Genomic DNA, 26,005 nt, shown 5'->3' with positions numbered 1-26,005 from the left:
AAAGCTTGTATTTGTTTATTCTACCTCTCAACTCACTCTCCCTGCCTGCCAGGCAGCCAGCAGGAGGGGATTGTCTCTTTAGACCCAGGGTTTAACTAAGTGGTGCTATATAAAGCTGAGCCATATAAAACCACCCTCGCAGTAAGCAGGCACCCAAGGACACTCCCTACAGGCTCAGATCACTTCCCTCCTTTGCTTTAGGGTTAATAATTTGTCGCTGGTCTATTTTGGTAACATGTGCTGGCAGCTTCCCGCTGGCAGCCCCTGGGATGGGGCTCCCAAGCTGCCTGAGCGCCCCAGGGAAGCCAGCGGCTCCCGATGCGGGAGGCAGCGCCAGAGCGTGGCTTGAGGAAACCAAACAACGCGTGTGCCCCACAAAAGCTTCATGCTTCAGGCAAGTGAACTTCACGGTAACAGAACTACAGAAGCGTGAAAAGAAAAGCCAAACTCTATTTGATCAGCCAGTTGGTCCGCACTGTTCACATTCCTCGAGTCTGATCCAATATTGCAAGTTGTGTCCTCCCCCATCAAATAAAACTAGAAAAATCATATTTTAATCAAAAATAGACTCAGTTTTGCCTTTTGTGATTTTGTGTGGTTACTCTGCTGCCATGACAGACACATGAAATTTCATCTCTATTCCTGATTCTGATACGCAACAGAAAGCTCAGTTAGAAAGAGAACTTAATAACAGAACATTTTTTTAGAAATTACTTCTACATCACAGCTATTGATTTATTAAATAGTGAAAAGCTAGACTATCTAAATATCAAACTATCTTAGAAAACTTTTATGTTCCTGGTTTTACAGACTCCTATAGCAAGCTGCTTCTAGATGACAATAAAGATTAATTCATTATAGTAAGAAAAGAGAATAGAAGCAAAGCAAAGCAAAATAAAACCTTACCCTGAGTCTTTTGGCAGACAAATCCATAATTTTTCTGACAGTTTTCTAAGTACCATTTTCCCGTAAAATAAAAATTAGGGTTATTTGATACCAGTGTACATAGCGGAAGTTGATCTTGAATGTTTGCACTGTTATACCGCTGTCTCTGCAATCAACATCGAAACTTACATTAATTTAAAAAGACACTGTGTAAAACAATGCATAATCATTACATTAAATTTAGAAGAATAATTACCTGAAAGTCACTATTACAAGTATTTAGGTGGAACAATGAAGGCTCCCACATACACAACCTGAAGCAATAACCTCGCAATAAAAAGGTCACAAGCTTTCACTCAAACTAAAATACTAAGCCCAATATAGACTAACATGGCATAAACCAACATACTAAAATGCAAAATTTATAATCTTACTCCTAAACATTGTTCAGCCCCAGCATACGATACTAACCATCTAATTTAAACTATGTTGCTTAAATGCACTTGCAAGAGAATGTGACTATAGCCACCGATTACGTGAATAGCTGTCTCAGTAGTTCCTTTTTTGCTGCCTCTAGTTATGCCCATAAATACCTGCCCACAGCTGTCTGAAGTAGCAAAAATTAAGAGAAGACTAAGTTGCTTAACAAGTTTGGCCTTGTCTTTGTGGCAGTTGTGATTTTTATGGACAGAACAACTTTGCACTGTCCTTAAACCACCTGGAAATACTCACATCCACTACTTCGACTGGAGACCAGTTGGAATACATTGGAGGATTTTCATTCACCCATTTTTCATAATCGTCACTCTGGAAACCTATCCAAACACTGGTTTTCTGTCCAAATAGATTCATTGTTATGAAAGCTGGAAAATTAGACAGGAATAAATGGATCAACTCTTTTCCAACAGATTAAAGCACTGAAAAAATTGATTACTAGTCAATGACACTACATAATTACTAGAAAGTAAGAACACGAGCAGTATTTCAGTATCATCTAAATGTATCAGTTAAACTGATTAACTTCAGTTGGGTTAGGATCTACCCATTAACTAATAAGTCTTCCAGAAACTTTCACATCAGCTTGAAGAGCTTGAACAACTGAAGTTCAGGGCACTGTCCCACTGGAAGTTTTTCTCAGTTTTAGCTGAGAATACGATTCCTCAACTAAAGATGTCCAGTGAGATTCCTCCCACCTCCACATAAAGTTTTACAGATGTATGAAATTCAACCACAGATTTTTATTAATAGGGATTATAATTATTTCTGAATGTGCTGGCATTTATTTCTCTGACAGTTCCAGCCTAGTGCTATGCTTATGTGCTATCCTATAGATCAGATTTAAAGTACTATTAAAGGGTAAAAATGAGATTGCTTTTGTAACAGGGTTATGTTGCATTTCCAAGGTAGAAATCTTACATACAAATTTTTAAATGGATATTCCATTTTTTTTTTTTCTATTTCTAATGCATGGTAGTAAGAACAACAGAAATTATAATTGCTCCTCAAAACACCTATCCTATGGCTCAGTGAATATTTGAATCTTTACATTTTGAGAACTGGGAAAGAGAAACACTGATTTGTTTAAAGCAATGGAACCACGAGTAGGATCTGAACGATCTTTTTTTCCAAGATGAAACTATACTACAGCATCCTAATGAAGATGAAATTTTGTTTGTTTAACAATATTTTCAGTACTTTACCTTGTTCCAGCTCATCTTCGAGGGAAGCAAGTGACCCATCATAACTACTGCAGAACTCTTGCGCAGAGTACCAGTTTCTCAGATGTTCTGGATCCTTTGGAATTTGTATCAGAAAACACTGTTTAAAAAACCCCAACAATTTATCAGTCACTAAGAGTGATCACTAAAACATTTCACACACCATTACTGACTATTAAATACTTCATTTGTTTCTGTCCTGCACAGGACCTCTCCAGCATGCTTGGTATCTTTCTCAGCTGTGATCAGGCTTGGATTCCAATCAGTTACTACAGGCAAACACAATCTGGGCTACATTTATCCTTTTAAGTCACTGCAGTTCAGCACCGGGATAAATCTGCCCACTTCAATGCATGTTGCTATTAAAGAACATATGTATTTAAGAGAAGCCTGATGAAATAATTGCCTTTTGACCTTCAACTGCAAATAGATTTTGGTTTGTGATTATCTTTGATGAATCCTATCTGAAACAGCTTCTTTCAGAGAACGGCAGCGGTTAGGGATCCACTTAGTGCAACAAGGGCCCAGAGACTGTTTTGAGACCATAAAAGACTCTTGAAATTGTCCGAAGTGGAAAAGAGAGGATGGAGCAGGCTTTTTACAGCAAATGCACAAATCCACTTAGATAGCTTTTGCATATATGAGTATTTTCTTCCTTGAGCCAAACAAAATATTTGACACCTTATTAGGACAACTTCTGTGTGCAAAGCTACTTCATAGCCATAAGCCTTTGTATCACTGTGTCAGTAGTCAGCAACCTAATGGCTCCGCCTTCAAAAAGGAAGAAAATCTTCAAATATTGAAAAATCCTTAAGAAGTTCAATTTCTGTCATAAATGTGGAAAGCATTTTGAATAATCAAACAGCAGAAAAAAATGTTTTACTTTGAATCCAAAGTGCAACCAGCCTTTGGGACATATTCCTTGTTGGTTCTGGTCTTTTGGAATCTCTTTCTCTATTTTCCATGCAATTTTACGTTTACAAATACAGGGAAGAGAGACAGTACAGTTTTCATCACCCCAGAGTCCTGTGTAAAAAGAAAAATCATAGCTCAATATAGGCTTCAGAAGTGGAAAGGGTTTTTTTCTTAGCTAGCTTTACTGGTTGAGACGAGATTCTACATGAAATACATTTGGACATACTGCATTCAGTGAATTTGATGGCTCCTGGGGCTCATACTTTTATTCCCAGTTTGATTTTATTAAGTTAAACCAAGTCCTCCAAACTGAGTCACATAACATATGTCTACATGATCATGTATTTAAAAAAATATCAGTTATAAAAAAAAAAAAAAAAAAAAAGGAAAGTTAAAGAAGTGATGCCTTCCAGATAAAATAGTTTGACTTCCTTACATTGAAAATTTTTGGCAAGATCCAGGTACTGACCTAAAATGCTGACCTGCTTAGGAGGAAAATACATTTTTCAGTGCACTCATCAAGCTGTTGACCAGCTCCCATCTGCTGGCCAGCTGAGGGGAGGCCAGGCATCTCTTCCTTTTGTCCGATACTAACTACAGTAATGCAATGTCAAACTTAAGCATTCGAACATTGTGAATCGAAATCCGAAGAGTACATGTGGGGAAAACTAGAAGGTTTTACATTTTTTCAGTTTTGGCTTTTGAGGCTGAGATTACAAGAGTGCAGCTGGGTTACTTCTCACAAATACAAAGCTGGATATTTTGATCCATGGACTTTTTCCATGGAACCTGATATGTTCACTTCATCATATGAATTGCACCTCTTCAGAAAACAGAGACTGTAAGATGACAGAAATCACTGGAACCACCAGCACTGTAAATTGTTTTTGTATTACTGTAGTAAAATATAGAGCTATGTGATGATGTAAAGGCTAGCACCAAAACCATGGTACCCCAAAATCCCTCAGCAGATTGGCTATGGGATCAAAAATAAGTTAGAAACCTCAGTATTTAAAGTTGTGTGCTGACAGAACAGTTTATAAATATAGGAAAAAATGTTGCTCATTCCATCTGGCTCATTTGGTTATGAGAAAACTGACTGTAAAAACTAGCAATATATTAACATTTTTGCTGTGCCACTTAACAGATTCTTAAGGAAAACTAAACTATAAGTATCACTGGAATTTTTGTATTCTGACATTAGAGAACTGGAACTATTAATATACTTTTAAATCCTACAACCTAGTCTCTAAGCATATTAATAATATTTCACTATTATTTTCTTCACTATAAAAGCAGCTATGCAAATTATAACCCTGGAACATTACTTTAATATGGATTGCATTTATTGAGAGCAATTAAAAAAAATAACCTCTTTGGCCAACAACAGAATCAAGTCACAACTCCTGCAGCAAAAAGAAATATAAAATAAACCTGTTTGTGATGAAATGAAGCCACATCTTCTCCCTGGTTTCTGCAGATCTCGTTCCCATCCTTCATTCCAGTTCTGGTATTTTACTGGTGATTCATCTCTCCAGCTGTTAATGTTAAGTGTGTAGTTACACTTTTTTTCTATCCTTACCCAAAAATACACCCTCCATTAAAAGCATTTGTAAGGAGATACAAGCTAAAATGTAACCTTTATTTTATATTTATATATATATATAATATATAACCAAGTGTTAAAAAAAAACCAGATAACCAACTACAAGGTTGATATTCATGTCTTTGGCTTGTATCTTTTATAACCCTTTCAGAAGAAATACTGTAACGTGGAGGTAGATTAAGGGTAATATATTCTGAATTATATTTACATGAGAACTGAAGTTGTCTCTTGAATATCCCACTCAGTCATCAAACTTTTAGTCCATCAGACTCAACGGCAGCCTGTAAACAGGGCATGCCAAGCACAACTCACAGCAGCTGAAGCGTAGGTACTCTTACCGAAATTCATCACTGAGGTTTTCTGCGTGCAATCCAATCCACCAGTGAACATCACTACTCGATAGCTATAAAAAAAATATGTTTTGCCATATGTTTAGCTGTTGTCACCCTCCTATCAAAGCGTTAACAAACTCTTAAAGTCAGACTCTATTCAGGCAAATACCATCTCCACTGGGTTCCAATGGGAAGAAGAGTTGCTAAATCCTGCCCATGTTAACTCATGTCACTTCAGTAAGATTATTCGCGGAAGTAGAGCCTAATTTATCCCCCAGTTTCCATCGGATTGCTGATGTTAACTTCTGTAAACTAGGAATTTACAATCTTTAATGTTTCCAAAACTTATTCTATCAACATTTACTGACTTTGTATAGCTCATACAAGAGAATTTTAGAGATGCTTTCCAGACTGATTGCTGTTCTCATGGAAGGGTCTAGACCTCCACTCCTAAAAGGCAAAGCATTATGGAAAAGTCTCAGAAATAATGTAATTCAGTCACTTCTTATTGCTGTGCTGACTTGATTCTGCCTTAAACTATGAGTGGGCTTCACTTTCAGGGTTAGCCACTCAATAGTCATAGTTTAGAGGTCTTTGGGAAAGAGCCAACAAAACCAAAAAAAGTTCTGAACACGGAGGACACTAGAAAAGCCACCCTGTCACTGAGAAGCACTTATTTTTTACCAGAAAAAACCAAGTGCAGCCTGTGTTGTGGCAGCCACACTGTGTTTGGAGTTACAGTTAGGGTCTCACCAGCTTACAGCTTATATGTCAAATGAAGAAAATAGACAGTTCTGACCAAGAAGAGACTCGGGAAGAGTCTGATGTGGTATGGCCTGGCCCCTGAGTTTAGTTTTCTAATCGCAGCACTCAGCCTACACATACAATTTTTAAAGAAACAGTGCAAAATGTGATTTCAAATTCCACGCTAAGAAAGTTTGACCACATTATCTAATGACACATGCAAAGTCTATTTGGACTGCTGAGTGTTATTATAGTGATTGCCATCCTTGCTCCTGCTTCCACAGGAAACCAGTTAGAATTACTTAGGGACACACCTGGCCATACTGGGAGAGCTTAGCCAAAGGCAGCAGGCTTCAAAATAGCTGCAGATCTTATATTCTGAGACAACACCTCAAGGAAGTTAAGGTGATTTCCATTGCCAAGGGGCTGACCTTGGCTTTTCCATGGCAGAATGCTCACACACTGCCATCACCCCCACTAATTTTAACAATAAATCCGCTTTTAAAAGATCTCCTGTAAGTAAACATGATTTTAAAGAGCATTCTGATGAGCCATTTTAACTGGCTTAAAGTTGGAAAAACACATCTTTTATATAATTTTTTAAGTCATAAACATTCATTGTTTGCTAAAGGCAGTAACTACATCACATCACAATCTGTGGTAGATGTGGAAGAAGACAGCCTAGCCAGTTATGCTGCTCTTTCATTATAAGCTATTTCTGCCATGAACTGTTTGGTTTAAATCCGGTTCATCATTTTTTAATACAAAATTACTTAAATAGCAGATAAAAATAACACATAATTCCTTGGAAACATAAAAACCCCATCTTAATACAACACAATTTTACTTATGCTTTGTATTAGAGCTTAAAAGCTGAGAAGGCTGTACACAGTGCAAGCAAAACTAAGTGTGGGTCAAGAGCTTTCCTACCCAGAACAAGTGGTTCTTTTAAAGATTACACTATGACATCTCTTTACATTACAGCCATAGAATTTTGCCCTTGGTAAGGTATACAGACTATTTTTATTCAGGTATGGTTTGGTTTTTTTAAAAATTTATTTTCCTTGTTTTGCTTTTACTGAGAACACCTAAAAGAAAACAGACAATTTTCTTGATAATTCATCTGCTCCTTGCAGCTATTTCTCAGTTTCAAAGCTGTTTGTTACATCAGAGTGGTTCTACAGAAATTCTGCTTTCATCCAGAGGAGGGAATTTAGAGGCAGATGTCTTTTTCCCCATATAAATATCCATAGTGACAAAGTGGTTTAATTCAGGGGACATCGTACAAATGTGTGGATGCATGGGAATGTTGCACAAGCTGGCATCACAGAGGAAAAGGCAATTGATCATCCACAGTCATAAGCACCCACCTCTGTGGTTTAGAGTTCTAGATTTAATTAAGGTGCAGAGAAATTCTTCATTATTAGCCAGCTCTGCCCAAAAGTAACTTTTCAAATCATCATGTTGAAGATTTAAACCATGAAGAACGTTTGAAACATCTGGACTTACTGCCTACATCATGCTCATATACCCACAGAAATGTCCCTGGGTATCACTACCTGATGACCAGCTGCAAGTTACTGAATGTTCCCAGAGCATAACTGTGGACCTGTGTGGGATCAAGAGACATCCTGGTGGATGCAGATGTTCACTGTGTGAACACCTGAGGAACCACAGCAGGTCCCCTTGGTCATCAAGGGGTGGTGGAAGACGAAGAAACAGAGGATGTACACCAGATACGAAACAAACCTTTCTCTTTACTCCTAACTACTTTCATAACTTTGGGATAGGAAGCTGGTTTTTGCTGCTCTCAGGCCTTTTGAGGCAGACCGATCGACCTGCTCATTAGCAGAGATGATTCTGCAGATTCTGAAACGTTACTGACTTCAGCTAAATAGGGCTTCAGGGAGGGATGTGGGAAATGGAGACAGCCAGAGAATTATTTCTGAAGTAAAACATCTTTCGGATTCTACCTGGAGCAGCAGGCAGCCAGATATTCCAAAAGATGCAGCAGAAAATAGGCAGTTACTCCCTGAGGGTTTATTTTTTCAAAGGAGTTGTTTCTGTTACCTTCTTAATTTTATTTTGAATAAAGGCTTGTTCACCAGAAGAATTGATCGTTGCCATTCCACTGCGAAGCCAGCCACAGACAAACTCATAGGTTTCCCAGTCCGTAGGGCTGACATGGAAAAGATATTCTGCTCCTTGATAATACGACCATGGCAGTTCTAGAAAATGAGCAAAAGGGTCAGTGGCGTGCAGGGGTAAAAACGCATTTCAAGTCTCATTCTTTGTGACCCCCACAGCCCACCTTCTGCCACATGTCAGAGAACAAATACACCACAACTAACAGCAGAACCATATTTAACATATCCATTTATGAGAAAAATAAGATGCACTGAGGTGGTTTTTTTTAATCGCTATCCTGTGATATTACAGCAATTAAGATAAATTAAGAGATAAATTAAGCAATTAAGATAAATTAAGAGAGTTGCCCAGCCTTTGCAAAAAGGCAGTTTAAATGTGATAGAGAGGTTATTAAAGTTCTGTGCTTATTACAGCCAACATGCCTTTACCTAACCAAAGTAGTATCTGATGTTGCAGTGTTCCTAAACAAAAGTGGCAGATTTTGATCTGTAGCAACAGGTTCCTACAGAGTTCCTTAATGCAACTTGAGCATTTTAGTTATTTTATTTTGAACAACGGCTTAAATTGTATTTTCAGGTTATGTTTCAAGATGTAAAAAAAGAAAATGTTTCCATACCAGCTATGTACCAAGACGGATTCTTTGGTTTAACACCTGAAAAAAATATGTCAATAAATTAAAACATTACTGATTAAGAATGAAAAGAGAGATTTCACTGAAATTGCTTTCTCCACACAGTAAGCATTTAATCAAAATCATGATGAAAACTGCTATTCTCATTCAGGGACAAAAAGTAAACGTGATAAAATAATTGGCACACTTACTAAACAACTTTTTTTGTAACCTTTATAAATAAGAATTTTTATTAACTCCTGCTAACTAGCTGCTAACCATTGCTATCCATTTTTAATCTGACTGCACAGATTAGACCTGTTAACTGGCCAACAACTGGCCCAAAGGCCACACACAGCTTTGCCATGATTTCATGCACAAGACCAGTGAGGAGAATCCCAGGTGTGGCTAGAAAGCAGGCTTTTAGATACTTTTTTTCCTTGTCTCTCCTGATTTGCAAGTAACAGGTACAATAGAGAATGTACGTTAATTAACATTTCACCTTTTGGTATTTTGCATATCCATTCACGCTTTTCATTGCAGTGTGCTGGAAAGACTGTTCGATTTACTTTGAACACACCACAGTTTCTTGAGCCATCTTCAATGTATTTGCTCTCCAAAAATGAAGATACAACCTGAAAACAGCACATTTGTTATCTTTCACTAGCAATGCAAGATGAAGCATTTCAAAATATCATTATGGAGAAAAAGGAAGGATTTGGAGGTGTACGGTAAGAACATTGTAAGCAACAACTACAGGAACACCTAAATTATGGTGGGAAAATCCAAAAAATAGAGTCCACAATCACATTCTCCTAATGTTCTGTTCAACTTTCTCATCTTATATCACACTCCTTCTTTGTAAAATAATTGAATACCCATGAAACCTAACAATTTTTTTATGCGATTAGCAGCAGTTGCCCACATCTACCAGCCTTTGTTTTGGTTCAACATGTCGCAGAATTGAACTTTGCACTCACATTCTGAAATGGCTTAAGTAGCAATGGCAGAGCTGGCACTGTTAAGGCTGAAAACCAGTTACAATTTAAAAACTGACCCTTCTTCAGTTGTTCAGTGTTTATAACCCAGGTACTAACCATTGGGGTGCCATGTGGCACCAAGATCTTCAAGTATGCAAAATCAAAAGCGGTATTAAAAAAGAAAACACATAGCTCAGAATGCAAGCATGAACCTTGCATAGTCATAGAACAAAACCCACAACATTTAAGCACAGCTCTAAAGCTTTCCAGTGTGTGTGCATGTGTATATATGTAAATATGTGTGTGTAGATCCATATACATACACACACACATACATATATATATATATATCTATATATGCGCGTTCATTCTGCATATTCCTCACCCTGGGCTAAACACAATGTGATCTGCAGGAAAGAACACATTTGCAAAATTTTCCTTTTGCTGTTGCACAGCCCTTTTGCACAGGCTTCTATTTTAATAGTAGTGTACTATTAAACCTGTTGTAACAATTACTTTAAGTGAGTATATGGACACGAAAACTGAACAGCCTTGCTGGCCAACGTTTGCTCACAAGGCTTGTATTTGTGAACTTATGCTCAGATATGACTTGAAAGGTTACCGAAATAGGTATTATACAGATACTTACAGGTGTTCTGTCAGACCACTGCCACGTCCCCCCAGAAAGTGGGTTTTTTTTATTAAATCCAATCCAGAACTGTCTTTCTTCTGTCCTATGATGGAAACAAAGAAAATAACATTTCTCAGTAATTCCTTTCTTAGCTATTTCAGAAATTGCTTTTTAAATAGTGCAAATCCCCATATTTATTTCTTCTTGGATTCCATTTATCATTCTCTAATAAATTTCTTAACTTTTTAGTATCCTTGAATTAAACTCTGGTTTTCCTACTGAAATGTTACACTATATTTTTAAAGACGAAAACATTTAAAATAGAATTAAAATTGCCGAACCTCCATTTCAACAGGGAATGTTAACTCACAAGAATATCACCTTGACATTAACAATTGCTTGACACCTACTACAAAGATCATCTTCAAAAAGAATCACATTACAGTGTTGCTAATACATTTCTTGTCACACATTTCTAAGTTCATGTTAGAGACTTCTTCAGCCTCTAGTAAAGAGGATGGAAGAGCCTAAATTGTAGATTATTTTTACATATTAGTATGATTAAGATAAATCTTGTTGGTGTTAGAAAATATACTTACCTATCAAAAATTGTATATAATAAATTGTTTAAAAATGTCTCTTCATAGATATGGCTAAAACTAGCAAGATGTGCTCCAAAATCTTGGCATAACGCTTCTGCTTCATCCCATGTTCTTCTCATCAGAACTTTTTCATTGTGAAATATCTGCAATAAAATAAACACTGTCATAAATATAGTTGATTTTGGAGAGTAGTTGTTTCAGAAACCCACAAAAATCAATCATTATTTGCAGTCTTTCCTACAGTAAAGCCATGTATATTCCAAGTATAGTTCTGATTCTCATGGTTTTCACTCATTTTAAAATGCAGAGAAGGATGGTAACAATTTTTGTTTGTTGAGTGAAAGAAATAATGCTTTATCAAAAATATTTTAGGAACTGCGGATCCCTAAGCTGATGTAGAATCAGAAAAATTCAAAGCAAGTTTGCAACATACCTTGTAACAGTTGAGCAGATTAGCCTCTGACTCCCATCCAAAATAGCAGGAACTCAAATGTTTTTGAAAAGTAAGTTCAGGTTCTTCATAAGAATTGATTTTTTGCTTGCACAATGACATTGCTTTGAAGTTCTTACAGCTTTTCACCTCCCAGTAACCAATGGGGTGCTGCCCTCGCATAGCCACACATCCCCCAGAATGACCTAGACATGGGAATAGGTGCTGAGTATCCAAATGAAGCATTTGGATTTTGTGATTTTTTTTTTGTGAAGTGACTGTTTTATTGGCATCAGGTTCTGGATAAAACCCTGATGAACTTAAAAGTGGCAAATTCTTTGGACAGCAACCAGTTTAGAAGACTGACTCGAGCTTGTAAAACAAACCATGATGAAAGGTTCCTCTCACAAAACACAGGAGATTAAATGCATTTTTAAATAGTTCTTTTGCAAACTGCAGTACTAAAGCAAGAAATGTAAAGAATCCAAAACTGAGAAGCAATTAGTGGAGTGTCTTTATTACTATGTGTCTATTCTCAGGTACTGCTGAAAAGTTTAGGTTTCAAAGGTTGAACAGCTATTTCATTTTTCCATTTTTTGTTTCCTTGGAATGTTTTCCTCTGGATTTCTATAAAACAAGCAAAATCAAACAAGCAAACCAAGTGTTGGCAAACTAAAGGGGAAGAAGAAACTTCCACACAGTATTCTTTCTGACAGAAATGTATCGAAGGCAATCTCTGCCCTCTTTTTTTCATATAAAACGCAAATTCCAAACTGTGACTGTTACTGAATAAAAAATTCATTACTTCCCTCGGACCTTTTGCTGGGAGTCTCAGGAAGCCCCGATGGCCTCCTTGAAAAGGCCATAAAGAAATGAATGAAAATGTACAAAATTTTACATAGATGTAAAAAAATTACATCTCTCAGGAAAAAAAAAAAAAATATTTCAGGGATTAGCTGTGCCTGCAAGGAGAACACGGCTGTTAATTCCCCCTGCCAGACTGGAGGATGGGAAGAGGGATGCCCAGCATCCTGCCACAGCTGGGGACCCCCTGATAGCAGCGCCCCGGGGGGAAAGCAGGGCAGGAAGCTCCGGATTCTCCACGACTGCCAGCTCATCTGACTCAATCCATGGTGCTACAGAGCCGACAGAAAATGTGAGCTTCTCTCTCTGCTCCCTTGACCAGGCAGGGAGGAAAGGGCTGGGTGGTGGCAGGGGGAGGAGGGCGCGCAACCCCTCTCCAAGCCATTTCTTTATTTGTTGGCGTGCTACTCACGTGGCTGGTACTTGTTCCAGTTTGTGTAGCTCACGGAGAGATTCCTTCCCGTTGTACTTATCCAAAAGTATTCTCCTGTGTTGTTAAGGTCTTGCAATCCTATCCAAAAGTAAGTTCTCTCAGATTTTACCATGTTACGGATCATGCTGTTGATAAAAGCTTGTTCAAACCTTAAAAAAATGACCAAGACAAAAGGTTTATTAGAATAAAATAGATCAATCAGTATTTCAGTGAATAGCTCTCATGAAAAGATTTCAATTGTGTGAGAAGAGAAAAATATATAACAGGTACTTAATCTTCTTTACAGAATGCTCTGGGGAACTTCAGGCACAAGTCTGTAGCACAAACTTTTTTCAGCATTTGGGCACATAAAAGAAACTGTAGATTAAGTTCGTATAAGCTCAATGCTTGAACTACAAGATTTAAATACAGAATATATTAATGATGCACAAATAAAAATAAGAAACTCCTCGTAGAAAAAGAGAAAAGAGAGCAGAGTCTGAAAAAGCTACAGAGAAAGAAAAGAAAAAGCTCTGCACAGAACGGACACACAAACCAGCACTGAGAAACCAGAGCTGAAGATTTCAAAGCATAGCTGATCTGACTACAGAAGGAATCACTTTTTCCTTCTTTAATTTTTTCATTAAAGTTACGTGAGAGATTTACACCTTTTTGCAAGTAATAATTGTTGCATACAGTAATCCATTTGTCACTTAAATGTAATTTACTCAGACATAATTGGTATAGCATTACACAAAAATGCTTCAGTTTATGAGCACGTTTAATCAGCTTCTTATGCAAATACAGACAGCAAAGTAAATTCCCAGTTTGATAAAGATTTACATGACTTCTTGATTTCATACATGGTGAAAAGAACAGCTAAATACCATAAGGATGACATTAATGTAAAAAACCTGAATGTTTCTGTAACACTGAGAGTGACTGAGAACTTCCATTTAATTTTCATTTCCTCTGCATGTTCCCTTTTGATATCAATTCTCCTTCCTTTACAACCTACTTCTAAATGAGTATTTCAGGATCAACACACTGAAAAGTTTTTGCATGTCTCATACCAGAACAACAAACCTCAGCTGTAACTGGGGGGTGGGGTGGGGTGAACTAACAACAAGCTTCCTTTGCCACTCCAACATCAGGAACTAACATAATAAACAGTGATGGCTACGCCCAGAAAAAAATCAAATAAAAAGAAAGAAGCAGAAAAAGACAGAAGATGTGCTTCCAGAGAGCTGCAAATGCTTGGTTGTGAGAATTTGTCCTTTAACCTCCCCATTAAGGATTACTGTCGCGCTGCAGTACAGTGCTGTATGCATGGCACACAATCCTGAAACCACCTGGTGGGCCAATTCCCATCAATGTAAATCCTTATGTGGGGTAGCCTGCGTTTTCCTAAAGTTTCTAGCTATCATTCATCTGATTCCTGGTGGTTACAGTTCTTTCCCCCATCCTAAAGTGAGGGGGGATTTCAGCCTTACAGGTTTGGTTTTTTTACAATAAATACATGGAAGTTAAAAGTATGTATGTGATGTGTCTACCAGTATGTCATGAACTTTAACGGGAATCCAACATACAGGGTAAATCACGAAGAGAACAGAGCAAACCCAAGAATGTGGACATCTGCAGACGAGAAAGCCTGTGCTGAAGCTGGAATAGAGGTAAATAGGAATGAAGCAAGGGAAGACAGACCTCAGATGCTTTCAAACATTCACCCTCCCTCCTTATTTGCTGCAAACTCACGTAAAATGCATACGTAAACATTTATAAAATGTTATTTGATTTTGATTAAAATTTGATGTATTTTTAAAAATTAAATATATTCTCATTTTTCAGTATAGTTTCCAAGTACACTAATAAAGTTTCATAAAGATGTTACATACCTCTGTAGAAAGCATTTTGTTTAGATTCCTACATGCTCACACGTGCAGACTGCTACAAGTGTTTATTAGCCTGTCAATTGGTTTTCACTAAATTTATTTTCAATTAGAAAATAAAGCAAAGCGCTCCTTTGGTTTTAGCCAATGTTAGTAATTATGCTTGCCTGTCACATAAGAATTATTTCATAACAGTAATATCTTTTGCCATGCAACACTTTATAAAGTTAGAATAGCTCTTGTTAGAGGTACCTTCACGCTGTCTAATGGGATTAACTACCTGTTTGTTACTGATACAAGTGCAGATGGGCAGAAATAACCACTGGAAGCATGTTCAAAACTTCGAAGGCTACTGTCGATTTTGTAACAATATCCACCATGTCTTTCCCATCCCTTAAAAGAAATGAATGTTATTTTATAGATTATTAATTATAATACAGTTGTTAAAATCTTGATGTCCTTTTGTACTTTCTGTCTGATCACCACTGACACCACTATAGCCCTTTTCCTTTCTACCCTCAAGGTCACTGAAGACATGGGTAAATTTAACAAAAGTTTAAAGTTTAAATCCTTAAATTGTGCAAAAACTAGCTTAACACACACATGCACGCGCGGTAATCATGGCAGGGTAAACGCTGCCATACCAGATTCAGTTAAGTTGTTATGAAAAAGGCTTACAGCTGCCCTTTGTCTTCAACTGTAAACAGCAATATTTATTCCAGAAATTGCTGGCCTTTCATGCAGCAATGCACTCGAGTTATTTACCTTTTCTCAGCTCCCTTTCTCATTTTCAATCAGAACTTCCAAATAAAAAAAAAAAAGATTTAAATTAACGATCATCCTACTCTAATAATGCAGAATTAAAATAACCCATTTTCAAGGTTTATCAGATGAGCCAGAACACTGAGTTAGTGGTCAGCTCGCCTCATTTCTTACTAGTATTTTACTATCGATCTTTTATTTCTTATAATTCATCTCTGGGCCCAGAAGATGCTACCAGGACTGGCATGAGTTCTTGCAGGGTACCTGCCTGGTCTTCCTGCTTGAATGTTTTAAATAACCAAGTGAAAAAAGAGATAATAAACCATCTCTGCCCAATCTGCCTTGAAGCCACACGCAGATAGGAAAACCGGCCGATCTCGCTTTGCCTCTTCCGTGAGGGAGGTGCTCTTTGCAAGGGAGCACAACGGAAAGCAAGCGCAGCACCCAGATGGACACCATCAAACACCACTGGATGATGATGTTAACAGAAAAAGGAGAAAAAAGAGGAAACGGCTAAGCTTCTTTTGTGCTATCCATTCTCAGGTACAATAAAGCGCACAGCAAGATGCTGCAGACCTATTTAGGACAGCAAGCAAACATGCACATCCTTCAGCCCTGCTGAACCTGGAGGCAAATTTCAGCTTCTAGTCAGGAGTGTGCTTGCTGTCAGAGTAGCTGCCAGCTCCGCTGCCTTCTACTACCATCCCTCATCCGTCAGCGCTTGGAAGATGGCTGGACACAGCCCTTCACGTGGCACAAAAGCAAAACAAACTGCAGTATCGCTTTCTGTGGTTTCACCTGAACAACACATACGCATTGCTCAGACGCTGGCTTTGCAAACAGAAATAAACAACCACATTGAGGCTCTTCCCTAACTTGGTACCACCGAGCTCGGATTCCCCATGGGAAAAAGAGAAAAACGTGCTGGCAGATGCCGAAGGCTCTGCAGTATGCAGGGACCCACCGGCTGTCAGCAGCCCTGCGGGGTGCACAGCAATGTTGCTTTCACCTTGATGTGCACTTAAACTCAGGGAGTGGGGGGCTGGAAGAGGGATAAGCACTGACTAAAAAGTCCTCTGTGGGAAAGCAGGTAAGAAACAGCAATTGTCTGGTTTCCTTCAGCTGGAAATCTTGAGTGATAAATGCACTGGTTCAGATGAGGCAACCAATCATCCTGACCTCTCAGAATTTTTAATCTGGTGCAAATGGCACTGCATAACCTTCCTCCTGTAGCTTTCTTGGTGCCTAAAGACTGGAGGGAAGTAATTTGACACTAATCTTTACTTTAAAAATTTTAAAAATTGTGGAGCAACTAGAGGGCAGCATGCTTGCATTGAGGAGAAGAATAGATAGAAAAATTCCAAACTTAAAAAGGCTGAGCAATTGGTCAGTAAAATGGCAGATGGCATTCTGTACAGATAAATATGAAATGATGCACTGGGACCCTCCCCTGCACCCCCTGATCGTTTCATGTATGAAGTGAGGGACTGCTGATTCACTCCCACCATGCAGGAACAAGATCTGGGGGTTGTGATGGTTAAGTTCCATGAAACATCACCTTAGTCAATAAGTCAAATTGAACCTCAAGAATTGTAAAACCAGAAAGAACACAGAGGGTTGCTCTGTCCTTTTAAATCCACTTTTTGCCATTTTTTGGAGTTCTGATCCCCAGTCTCAGAAAAGGATATTAGAAAAGAGCATCAAGGCCATGAAGCATACATGAAATGTATGGAGCTGCTTCCATATAAGCAGTAACTGAGCAGGCTGGGACTTTCAGCCTGGAAAAAGGAGATGCCTTAGGAAGGGTATAACACAGGTCTATGGGATGGTGAGTGCCATGACGGTGGGCAACCACTTCAGCACAAGACCTTGGGGATGGCAAACAAAGCTAAGCTAGCAGGAGAAAGGTTCAACAGGAAAAGAAGACGGCACTTTTTCATTCAAAGGGTAGTAGATTTACAGATCTTTTCTCTGTGATGTTGTGAATGCAGAGTTCACATGAGTTCAAGGGGAAACCGGACAAGCACTCAGAGGGGATACCCAAGGCTGTTAGATACACAAATCTTAAAAGGCTCAGGAAATCCCCTGAACAGCTGGGAGTCAAGGGAGAACTGGCAGAAGCATTATTTGTATTTGCCCTGTCCTGCTCTTTCCCAAACATCACTTGGAGCCACCTGTGGAAGGCAGAACCTGAGGCCGAATGGACCCTTATTCTGAGCAGTTTTGTAGCCTTAGTAGTAATTCTCTTCTTAAAAGTACAATTCTCTCCTGTTACAACAGCCGTACAGACAAATGCTCGATTCAGTACTATACTGTTATCTTTTGATGCACTAATTAAAGTGTACAAGACCAGAGAAAGTCACCAACACAAATACAGTCAGTTCTGCACACAGAAACCTCCAACTCAATTACCAAGCAGCTGACAGCTCCACAACCTGTTTCAAAAGCTGGTTGAAAGAAAATGTTTAAAACTCTTATTTCAGTGTTGGGGGAAACTGCCCAGAGAATCTGACCTTTGCAATAAAATATTTATTCTCAGTAATATCCTGCTGACTAGGAAAAACTAATAGTTGACCTGTTAAGGGAAGAAAGTGCTTAGCACTTTTCATGTCTTAGGATGACAGAAGTGTAGGGGGAAAAAAAGAGCTCAGGTTTCTGGTAACTTGATATGGACATACTGCAAAAACTGCAGTCAGCAGAACCACAGAAGATGTTTAAGGCTAGTTCATCTGATGCACAAGTCGCAAAATCAACATGAGATGAAAGCTCAGTAATAACACATAAGACTATAGAGCTTTAGAAAAGCAAACAACTGCGCCTGAGGCCAAAGCTCCCTGAGCATCTACTAGCAATCCAACAAGAATGACAGTACAAGGTTAACGAAGCAAAAGATCAAATGTGAGAAATGCCAATAAATATTCTGTACATTTAAGGGAAGTGAGCAACAGAAAAATGGGGGGGACAAGGTAAGTCTGTGTGAAATAAAGACTTAGCCTTGGAAAATCAGGCTAGTAACTAGCAATGACATAAACATTGAACGTTACAAGAAAGTGCGTTGTCAAGACAAAGTGTCTGAAATCAAACGTAGCTTTGAGTAGGCTTAGTACTGACTTCTTTTGATCAAATGAATGTAACTTTTTTCACATTAGAAAGACAAGGATCTATGGAAACCAAGGGACTCTATCAGAGTTCAGCATCATCAACAAGCAGAAATTTATGCTGAGTAGGAAGTTTGCCAGAGCAGACCAAACTACCTGTGACAGTGACTCAATCTCGATTCTAGATCTGGTGAGGTACCAGAAGTTGAGGTGTTGTCAAGTGCCTGACTACAACTGGAAGTCTTGATGCTCTGCTCATTTTCACATGGTCAGGACTGTGACAAACCCTTCCTAAACTAACAACACACAGAATTCTTGAGTGATGAAATACATCAGTCCAAACAAAACAAATGCAGTTACCCTAAACTTTTTTTAATGTTTATACATATATATATATATATTTATATATATATGAAAAGTTAAGGTGGGACCAAACAGTAACTTCTGCCTCCATAATGGTATGACCAGAACTCTGGATCGGACCACTGTACGTCTGGGGAAAGACTGCATTGAACTCCAAACGGTTCAGATTCAACTTTCTTATAATTCAATTGAACTGGCCATGTTTCTTGAATTCTCAAGAAAAAGGACAGGAAATTAAAAAAGGAAGACAATGAGCTAAAGAGTAAAGCAAGTTAGAGAAGAGAGGCTTTTGTTGATAAAGAGGTTCACAAAACTCCTTCAGAGTATTGAATAAAACATGTCTACAAGCTTGCTCCTTTCACACTGTGAAATGGAACTGATGGCAAATAAAATCGTACTTTAACGCGTTACATTTTACTACCAGAATGCAGAGCCTATAAGCCTGAAAACCTGTTGCAATGTCCTATTTAGACAGCTGTGCTCCTTCCCATTTGTGTTTGAAAGCAAAAAGAATGCTAATGTACGAGTGGAAGAGTTCACTCTCCGTGTCAATGAAATTGATTGTTTTTCACCCTGACATTCCGTTTCAATGTATGAAAACCATGTGTGGGATGAGGCATCATATAACAGCCATTATTTGCACAGATGGTGGACAAAAGAAGTTTCACTTTTGATCTAGAAAAAAATGGGAACTTGGGTCACAACCGCTGACAACGCAACAAGCCATGAAAGGCATCTTGAGAAAGCTTTTAATCTTACATTAAAATTAGGTTCACATACTTCTAAGGCAAACAATGAGATTCTTCCTAGCAAAATATGCATGTCTTTAATATGAAAACCTAAAAATATCAATTTGCATCCATATGTTCTGTAGCTACATTTAGAGGTTGCCTATATAATTCTATTCTATTAGTAAGGCTCTAAAATAAACAAAAAACACAAAATGCCCTACCTCTGGACAACTTGATTCCAGCTCAGGAGAGACATTATTAAATTTCCCTCCTTTTTTGCAGATGTAGAAAGATCTGTCTTCGCATTTTTTAACCTTCCAACGTCCCTCCTAAGGGATATAAAAAAAGAAGTATATTCTGTACATACTCATATTCTCATGCATATCTATACACACATTAGATTCCCTCCTCTTATTTTAACGTTTCAGTAAAACCAAATAATTTTTCTCACTCCATTTATTTATCCTTAGACAGACCGTTTATTTCTACCAACACTGTCAGCAGGACTTTTCAAATCAATCACACAAAAGGGTTTGTCTCTTTGAATCACTCTCTGGGATGTAATGCACCTTAATTAACTAACACGATGGCCATGCCAGAGCACGCACTTGTCAGAGTAGACAGGAACTTTCTTCTTATCTATTATAGTCCTTTATAAGATTAATCTTTATGTTTGAAGACTCCTTACTCAAGACATAACAACGTTTGTACAATCTACGCATACTTCACACGTACCAAAAAAAATGCTTGAAGAATTTTATCTTGAACCTCCCTTTCCTTTGTATTTTACGTTATTTTTCACACTTACACACTGAGTAAAATGTGGGTTTATGTATCTAAACCCCACCATTTTACCAGAGTCCTATCTTCTGCTTCCAATGGGAACCCACTGTTACAAGTCAGTTTTCTTGTCTTGGCTTTCCCATGAGTTAAAAGATTGCAACCTGGACTCGCTACTGGGGAGACAACAGAAACTCTTTTTGATACAGCTTTCACACTTAGACAAGACATACTTCTTTTAAAAAAAAAGGATTATAGTGCTACTTACATAATTCACGTATTAGTGAATTTAAATACCGTTAATTGTAAAAGTAAAGTAAATTTATGGCCAAATTACAAAGAGACAAAAATGGCAGTGCCATGAACACTGATTATTTGAACATTTCTCCCAGTTTTACACCCAACTGATTTGGGGTCAATCCTACTGCTGTCGACTTCTATAATTTTATGTAGCTCTAGATTACTATCTGTTTCTGAAAGATGCTACATAAAATTTATAAATATTGACAGCAAGATAAAAGAGGCACCGGTGACAGAAGCTTTCAAGACCAGAACTGATGCATCATAAATTATGATATACACAACCTGGATTTTAAATTACTTTATCAAAATACCTACCCATATTTGTTCTCCTCCATTTGGCAAGCTTTATGCATGTAGCGTTTTTTACTGAACATAAACTCAAAAGCTATGATTCATATTCTGTGCATCAGCGCTGCAAAATGTATTGGTTTCTGAAGGCTACATCGCATTTATCAGAACATGAATATATTAAAAATCAAAACCCAAAGTCACACTACAGGTCATGGCTTAAAAGAATACGCACCATGAGAGAATAAATTATTATGAGCTAAAATAAAAGTGCCTGTCTAATTCTTTCAAAAAGAAAAGGAAACTTACGGATCCTTGTGCTGCAACACAGAGCTGTCCAGTTCTTTGAAAGGTGTTAGGTTCTTGGCTGTTCCAGTTAGAGAATGTTACTGGGGTGCGGTCTGACCACTCAAAAACAACAGGGGTGTTATTACTGTATAACCCAATCCATGCTTCTGTTACATTTTCTGTAAAAGAGGAAGTTCAGATTTTAACGGTGAAGAAATAATGCCTGCTGTTCCTGTAACATCAGCACCACTTAAAAATGATTCACGGGATTTTCTTAAAAATTACCTTTCAGGAAAAAAAACCCAGATGTATAAACTTTAGGAAACCTTATGGACGAGATAATGCTCTACTGCCCTTGAAGACTAAATTGTTTCAAAAATAGATCAACATACGCAATAATATGCTTTGAAATCCTGAGAAATGCAAATAAAGAGCACATGTACATTTTTGAAGCGCACTGGGCAGAAAGCCTGACATGGAAGGGAAAGATTTCTTCTTACAACCTGCTCTGGCACACTCAGCTTTGGCTGAGGAGCACACTTCTCCCTCTGCGCGATGCTCCAGTGACAGCACAGTTGTAGCTGCAGCAGCTGGCAAACATCGGAAAGACAAGGCTTGTGGTTTGTGCAGTGCCTCACTTGACCAGCTGCTCAGCCAGAGAACACAGACAGGCTCTCAGGCATGTAAGCCCTTCTCCTGAAGAGAGGCCTGAAGCAAGTCTGAAATAGAAACAGCGGACTGTGAAGCTGAATACAAGCTGAGAACAACTACAGCTGTCCATTACAGTATCTCTGGAAATAATGGTATTTGGTATCTATGGAGGGCGTTAATAGAGGTAAGGAAGATGATACAGTGGTTTATTTCTAAGAGAAAGACAGCACAGCAAAGAGGATGGGTGGCAGGAGGGATGATAATGGGAGGTGATGTCCAGTAAATCCAGTGTAACACACCTTCCTGCAACCACAGCCGATGGGGCAGAGTTGATAAAACATGTCACTGTGCTCCAGCCCTGGGAAGCTTAAACCCATGGCCCAACTGTGCAGCTCTGCCAGCACACTGATGTCAGCTGGAGGCACAAAATAATTTTCTTTGCTCCTGTTATGACAACAAAAGTCTTGGCATTGCTGCACTGAAGAGCTTTTGTTCATTAAGTTCCTTGTGTAATTATACTACCTCTTAGGACAACGTGGACTAACAGAACTCCTTTGATACACCCTGCTGTCAAAGGGGACTCTGCCAACATACTAGCAGCAGCAGCTTTAAAGTGTGGACAAGGCTAGCTTGAAAGCAAAACATACTCTGAATTGTTGTTGCTTCTAAGTGCAATTCTTGAATGATGATCACCGAATCTTTTGCAACAGTTTCCAAGGAAGCAGCCAAGAACTTAAAAGGACAAAAGCTATTGTCTTTACTGTGGCCTCACTGTTGTTTACATTGTTGATTTATTTCTTTATTTTCAGTCTGGTTATTGAAGAAGGTGATGCTACACATTTTTTTAAGACTTCTAGAAGGAGCATGCATCATGCTTTCTTTTTTTGTCAATGTCAGTTGGGTGTGCCATGTAATATAGAGCTTAAGTGGCTAACAATGTTAAAGGGCTGCACAAAACAACAGCACAAAACATTTCAGGAAACGCTGCACGCTTCAAACTCACTCCCCAAACTCACCACTTTCAAGCAAGTTAAGGAGCAGCTCTGCATCTGCCATGGAGGATATACTAATGAGCCCGCTATCATCATGGTGGCATAAGACAGAAGCATCATTCCAGCTCTTCTCCTCTTTATGAAGTCTGTAGCAGTTGCGATTGTGTGGGTACCAGCCAGCATCACAACGAGTGGTGTAATACTTCCATTTATCTTTTAATCAAGCATACAACGTCCATGTATATTAGATAGAATTGACAAGGTTACAGTGTGCTCATAACACATTCAGAGCTATTTTTTTTTAATCTTCAAATGAAAACAGAGTCAACCAAGAAGACTTAAGGTGGCCAAAACACATGCTCTGTGGAACATCACCTACCAACCAAACGGAAATTTCTCCCACTTTATTTTATGATTTAACCATTTGGGATGCTGAAATAGTGCAAACACACTAATGGATCTGTTATACAGTTTAAAAATATTTTATCTGCCGTTTTACCTCTGAACATGATTCAAAGCCAGCTAAAGCATTTTCAAGTGCATTACCTACAAAAAGTTTCGGTAAGTCCCTTCTCATTATCTGAAACAAGTAGGGAAACTTTCTTTTAAGTTATCAGGATGAAGCTGAACCTACATAAGTTGTTCTTATCAAAACAGAAATAAATTAATAAACTCAGCTCTGTGTTTAACTTCCCCACAGAATGAGAGTCTGAGGCATTCTATGTACAATATATATACTATATTCTTTATATATATATATTTAAAAAAATATATGTACAATGCTTTTTGTTATATCAAAAGTACAGCATGCCATAAAAATAACTGCAATTTTTGGGATGCATTTACACAAGTTTCTTCTCTGTGGGCCACTGGTTAATTCCATTCAAAGCTGAAGACCTAATTTTAAACTCCAAAATGTGGCTTTATTGTAATAGAAAAGAATGAACATTCTGTAAGCATCTGATATGTAAGGAACCAATTAAATGCTATTTATATTAAAATTATTTCTTAGTTTTAAGACTCTCAACACATTTTCCAGGACTGCATTTAAACAGAAGAAAGCCTTATTAGAGCAGTTAAATCAAACTGTATTCAACTTAAACTAGCAAACCCATACATTTAGTTCAGCTAAGACTATTCTGCTAGCAAACCCATACATTTAGTTCAGCTAAGACTATTCTGCTGGCTTTATATTCAGGCGGCTTCCTCTTGTTCTCCTTCCACACCCACAAATAGGATACAGTGACATTGAGAGACTTACCCAACGTTTCATGCTCTGTCTTATTGAGATATTTTTTGCATACAAAAGGCAATCCAGATTCACACAAGTAACTCTGCCAGCCGTACTTCAATTTTGAATTAATCACTGCACAATGATTTTCTTTATAACGGTTATCAGAGACATCTGCAAAGACATTTTTGAGAAGCACAAAATTACAAAAAAACCCAGTTCTTGTAAAATGGTATTGTCAGGCTCTCTGCACCTTATTGAAAGAGTGTATAAACATCCCCACACACCCAAACCTCTGGTAATGCTACACCAAGACAATAGACAGCTGAACACTGACCATGATTTACATGTGTGTGGCAATTCGTCCTTGGCTGCTGCTATCAGATGAGAGGCTGAAATAAGCTCTAGTGTCTATGCTATGTCTGCTGGCGGACAGACCTCAAAATGTAGCAAACCAGGTCACAAAGAACATGTTAATGTGCTAATGTTAATTACAGCATGTCAACGTAAACAAATTGAAACTCCTTTCCTCCATGAAACCATCCAGAGCATAGCTTTTAAATATGCAACTGGAATCTTAAATACATCTTTAAAAGTAAATGACAAAAGGGCTAGACCATTAATGCTTTGAACAGATCCACCTCAACTGATGCTACATCCCTAGAAGGGGCTTTTAGTTCATGAATATGAATAAATATTTCTACCAAACAAAAAGGTACACTTGTTCACTTGATGCACTTTTCAAACGCAGCTGCAGAAACAGCAGTCTTGTATCAAGCTGCAGTTACAGACAACATGTAATTAAACAGCTACAACATATCCAAGAACATCAAGTACTTGCTCTCCAGTTCACAAACACTAGCGGTGCTCCATCTGACCACTGCCAGCCAGCATCCTCCTCCAGGCGATTCAGACCTGTCCACAGCATCACATCTGTGGTGTTTAACTGCCCTGAAACAGAAAAAAATAACGTAATAACTCATGCTTTCCCCACGTTTTAAAATAAAATAAAAAGGTATAGATCTGCTGTCCTGACTTTGTAGAATAGGAATAACCCGAAACTTCAAATCATTCTCCAGAAAGTTCAGGCTGTTTTTTCTCTGCTTAGAAGAAGTCCATTACTTTGTTAATCAACAGAGAGAGAAAAGGAGTAAACTCAGAAGTCTGCATCTTTCAAAAGCTACTCATCTGGCAAACCCTTCCTACACAAGTTCTTGACCTTAGAAGTTAAATCTAGAACATGCAGCTACATCAACGCTAGCCTGTTTCAGCTTCCCATAAACCAAAAAGCTTTCAGCCCATTTACGGCCTGCAGGCATATCATAAAGCCAAGGAAACAATATCACAAACTTCCTGTTAGCTTATATCTTGCAGTTGAAAATCAGCAATCATGGGAAGCAATGGGCAAGAAACCTGAGGTATCCTTTCTCGTCACAGCTCCACCACCCATTCCTCTGCTCCGTCCTCTCCACACATGCTAAAATACCCACGAAAGCCATGTTGTCAGAAGGTTCTACAAAATTTGTCTGAGATGCTTGCTCCAAGGGCTTATCAGAGAAGGGATCCCATCCACTTATCAAAGCAGAGTTGGATTTTTTTCCCATACAGGACATTTACTTTAAGCCTGCAGAAATGTTCTTGTCATTCACATTTGATTAAGTCCAGCTTGCAAAAAAAGCTTAACAGGAGAAAGGGACACCAGGGTACATTGCAAAGAAGGCAAACATTTGCACAATTCTCCAAGGAAAACAA

The 26,005-nt window shown here is 38.3% G+C and overlaps 1 protein-coding gene across 1 annotated transcript in view; it reads right to left on the bottom strand.

Moving 5' to 3' along the window:
* Window positions 1-26,005, bottom strand: part of PLA2R1 (phospholipase A2 receptor 1) — a 43,400-nt gene that overhangs the window by 9,569 nt on the left and 7,826 nt on the right. The window contains exons 5-23 of the mRNA XM_056348752.1: window positions 25,091-25,204; window positions 24,284-24,427; window positions 23,047-23,235; window positions 21,401-21,558; window positions 19,942-20,049; window positions 15,047-15,159; window positions 12,878-13,047; window positions 11,605-11,807; window positions 11,169-11,314; window positions 10,588-10,672; window positions 9,461-9,593; window positions 8,965-9,000; window positions 8,271-8,428; window positions 5,463-5,527; window positions 4,953-5,056; window positions 3,487-3,629; window positions 2,586-2,703; window positions 1,618-1,748; window positions 907-1,051 (exon numbers count right to left, since the gene is read on the bottom strand). Of these exons, the coding sequence (XP_056204727.1) occupies window positions 907-1,051; window positions 1,618-1,748; window positions 2,586-2,703; window positions 3,487-3,629; window positions 4,953-5,056; window positions 5,463-5,527; window positions 8,271-8,428; window positions 8,965-9,000; window positions 9,461-9,593; window positions 10,588-10,672; window positions 11,169-11,314; window positions 11,605-11,807; window positions 12,878-13,047; window positions 15,047-15,159; window positions 19,942-20,049; window positions 21,401-21,558; window positions 23,047-23,235; window positions 24,284-24,427; window positions 25,091-25,204 (2,463 nt within the window). The remainder of the gene's footprint in view (window positions 1-906; window positions 1,052-1,617; window positions 1,749-2,585; window positions 2,704-3,486; window positions 3,630-4,952; window positions 5,057-5,462; window positions 5,528-8,270; window positions 8,429-8,964; window positions 9,001-9,460; window positions 9,594-10,587; window positions 10,673-11,168; window positions 11,315-11,604; window positions 11,808-12,877; window positions 13,048-15,046; window positions 15,160-19,941; window positions 20,050-21,400; window positions 21,559-23,046; window positions 23,236-24,283; window positions 24,428-25,090; window positions 25,205-26,005) is intronic.

This window comes from Falco biarmicus, chromosome 8 (assembly GCF_023638135.1).
Source record: "Falco biarmicus isolate bFalBia1 chromosome 8, bFalBia1.pri, whole genome shotgun sequence".
NCBI lineage: Eukaryota > Metazoa > Chordata > Aves > Falconiformes > Falconidae > Falco > Falco biarmicus.
The sequence above is the reverse complement of the archived record's forward strand: the minus strand, read 5'-3'. Positions and strand labels throughout refer to the sequence as shown.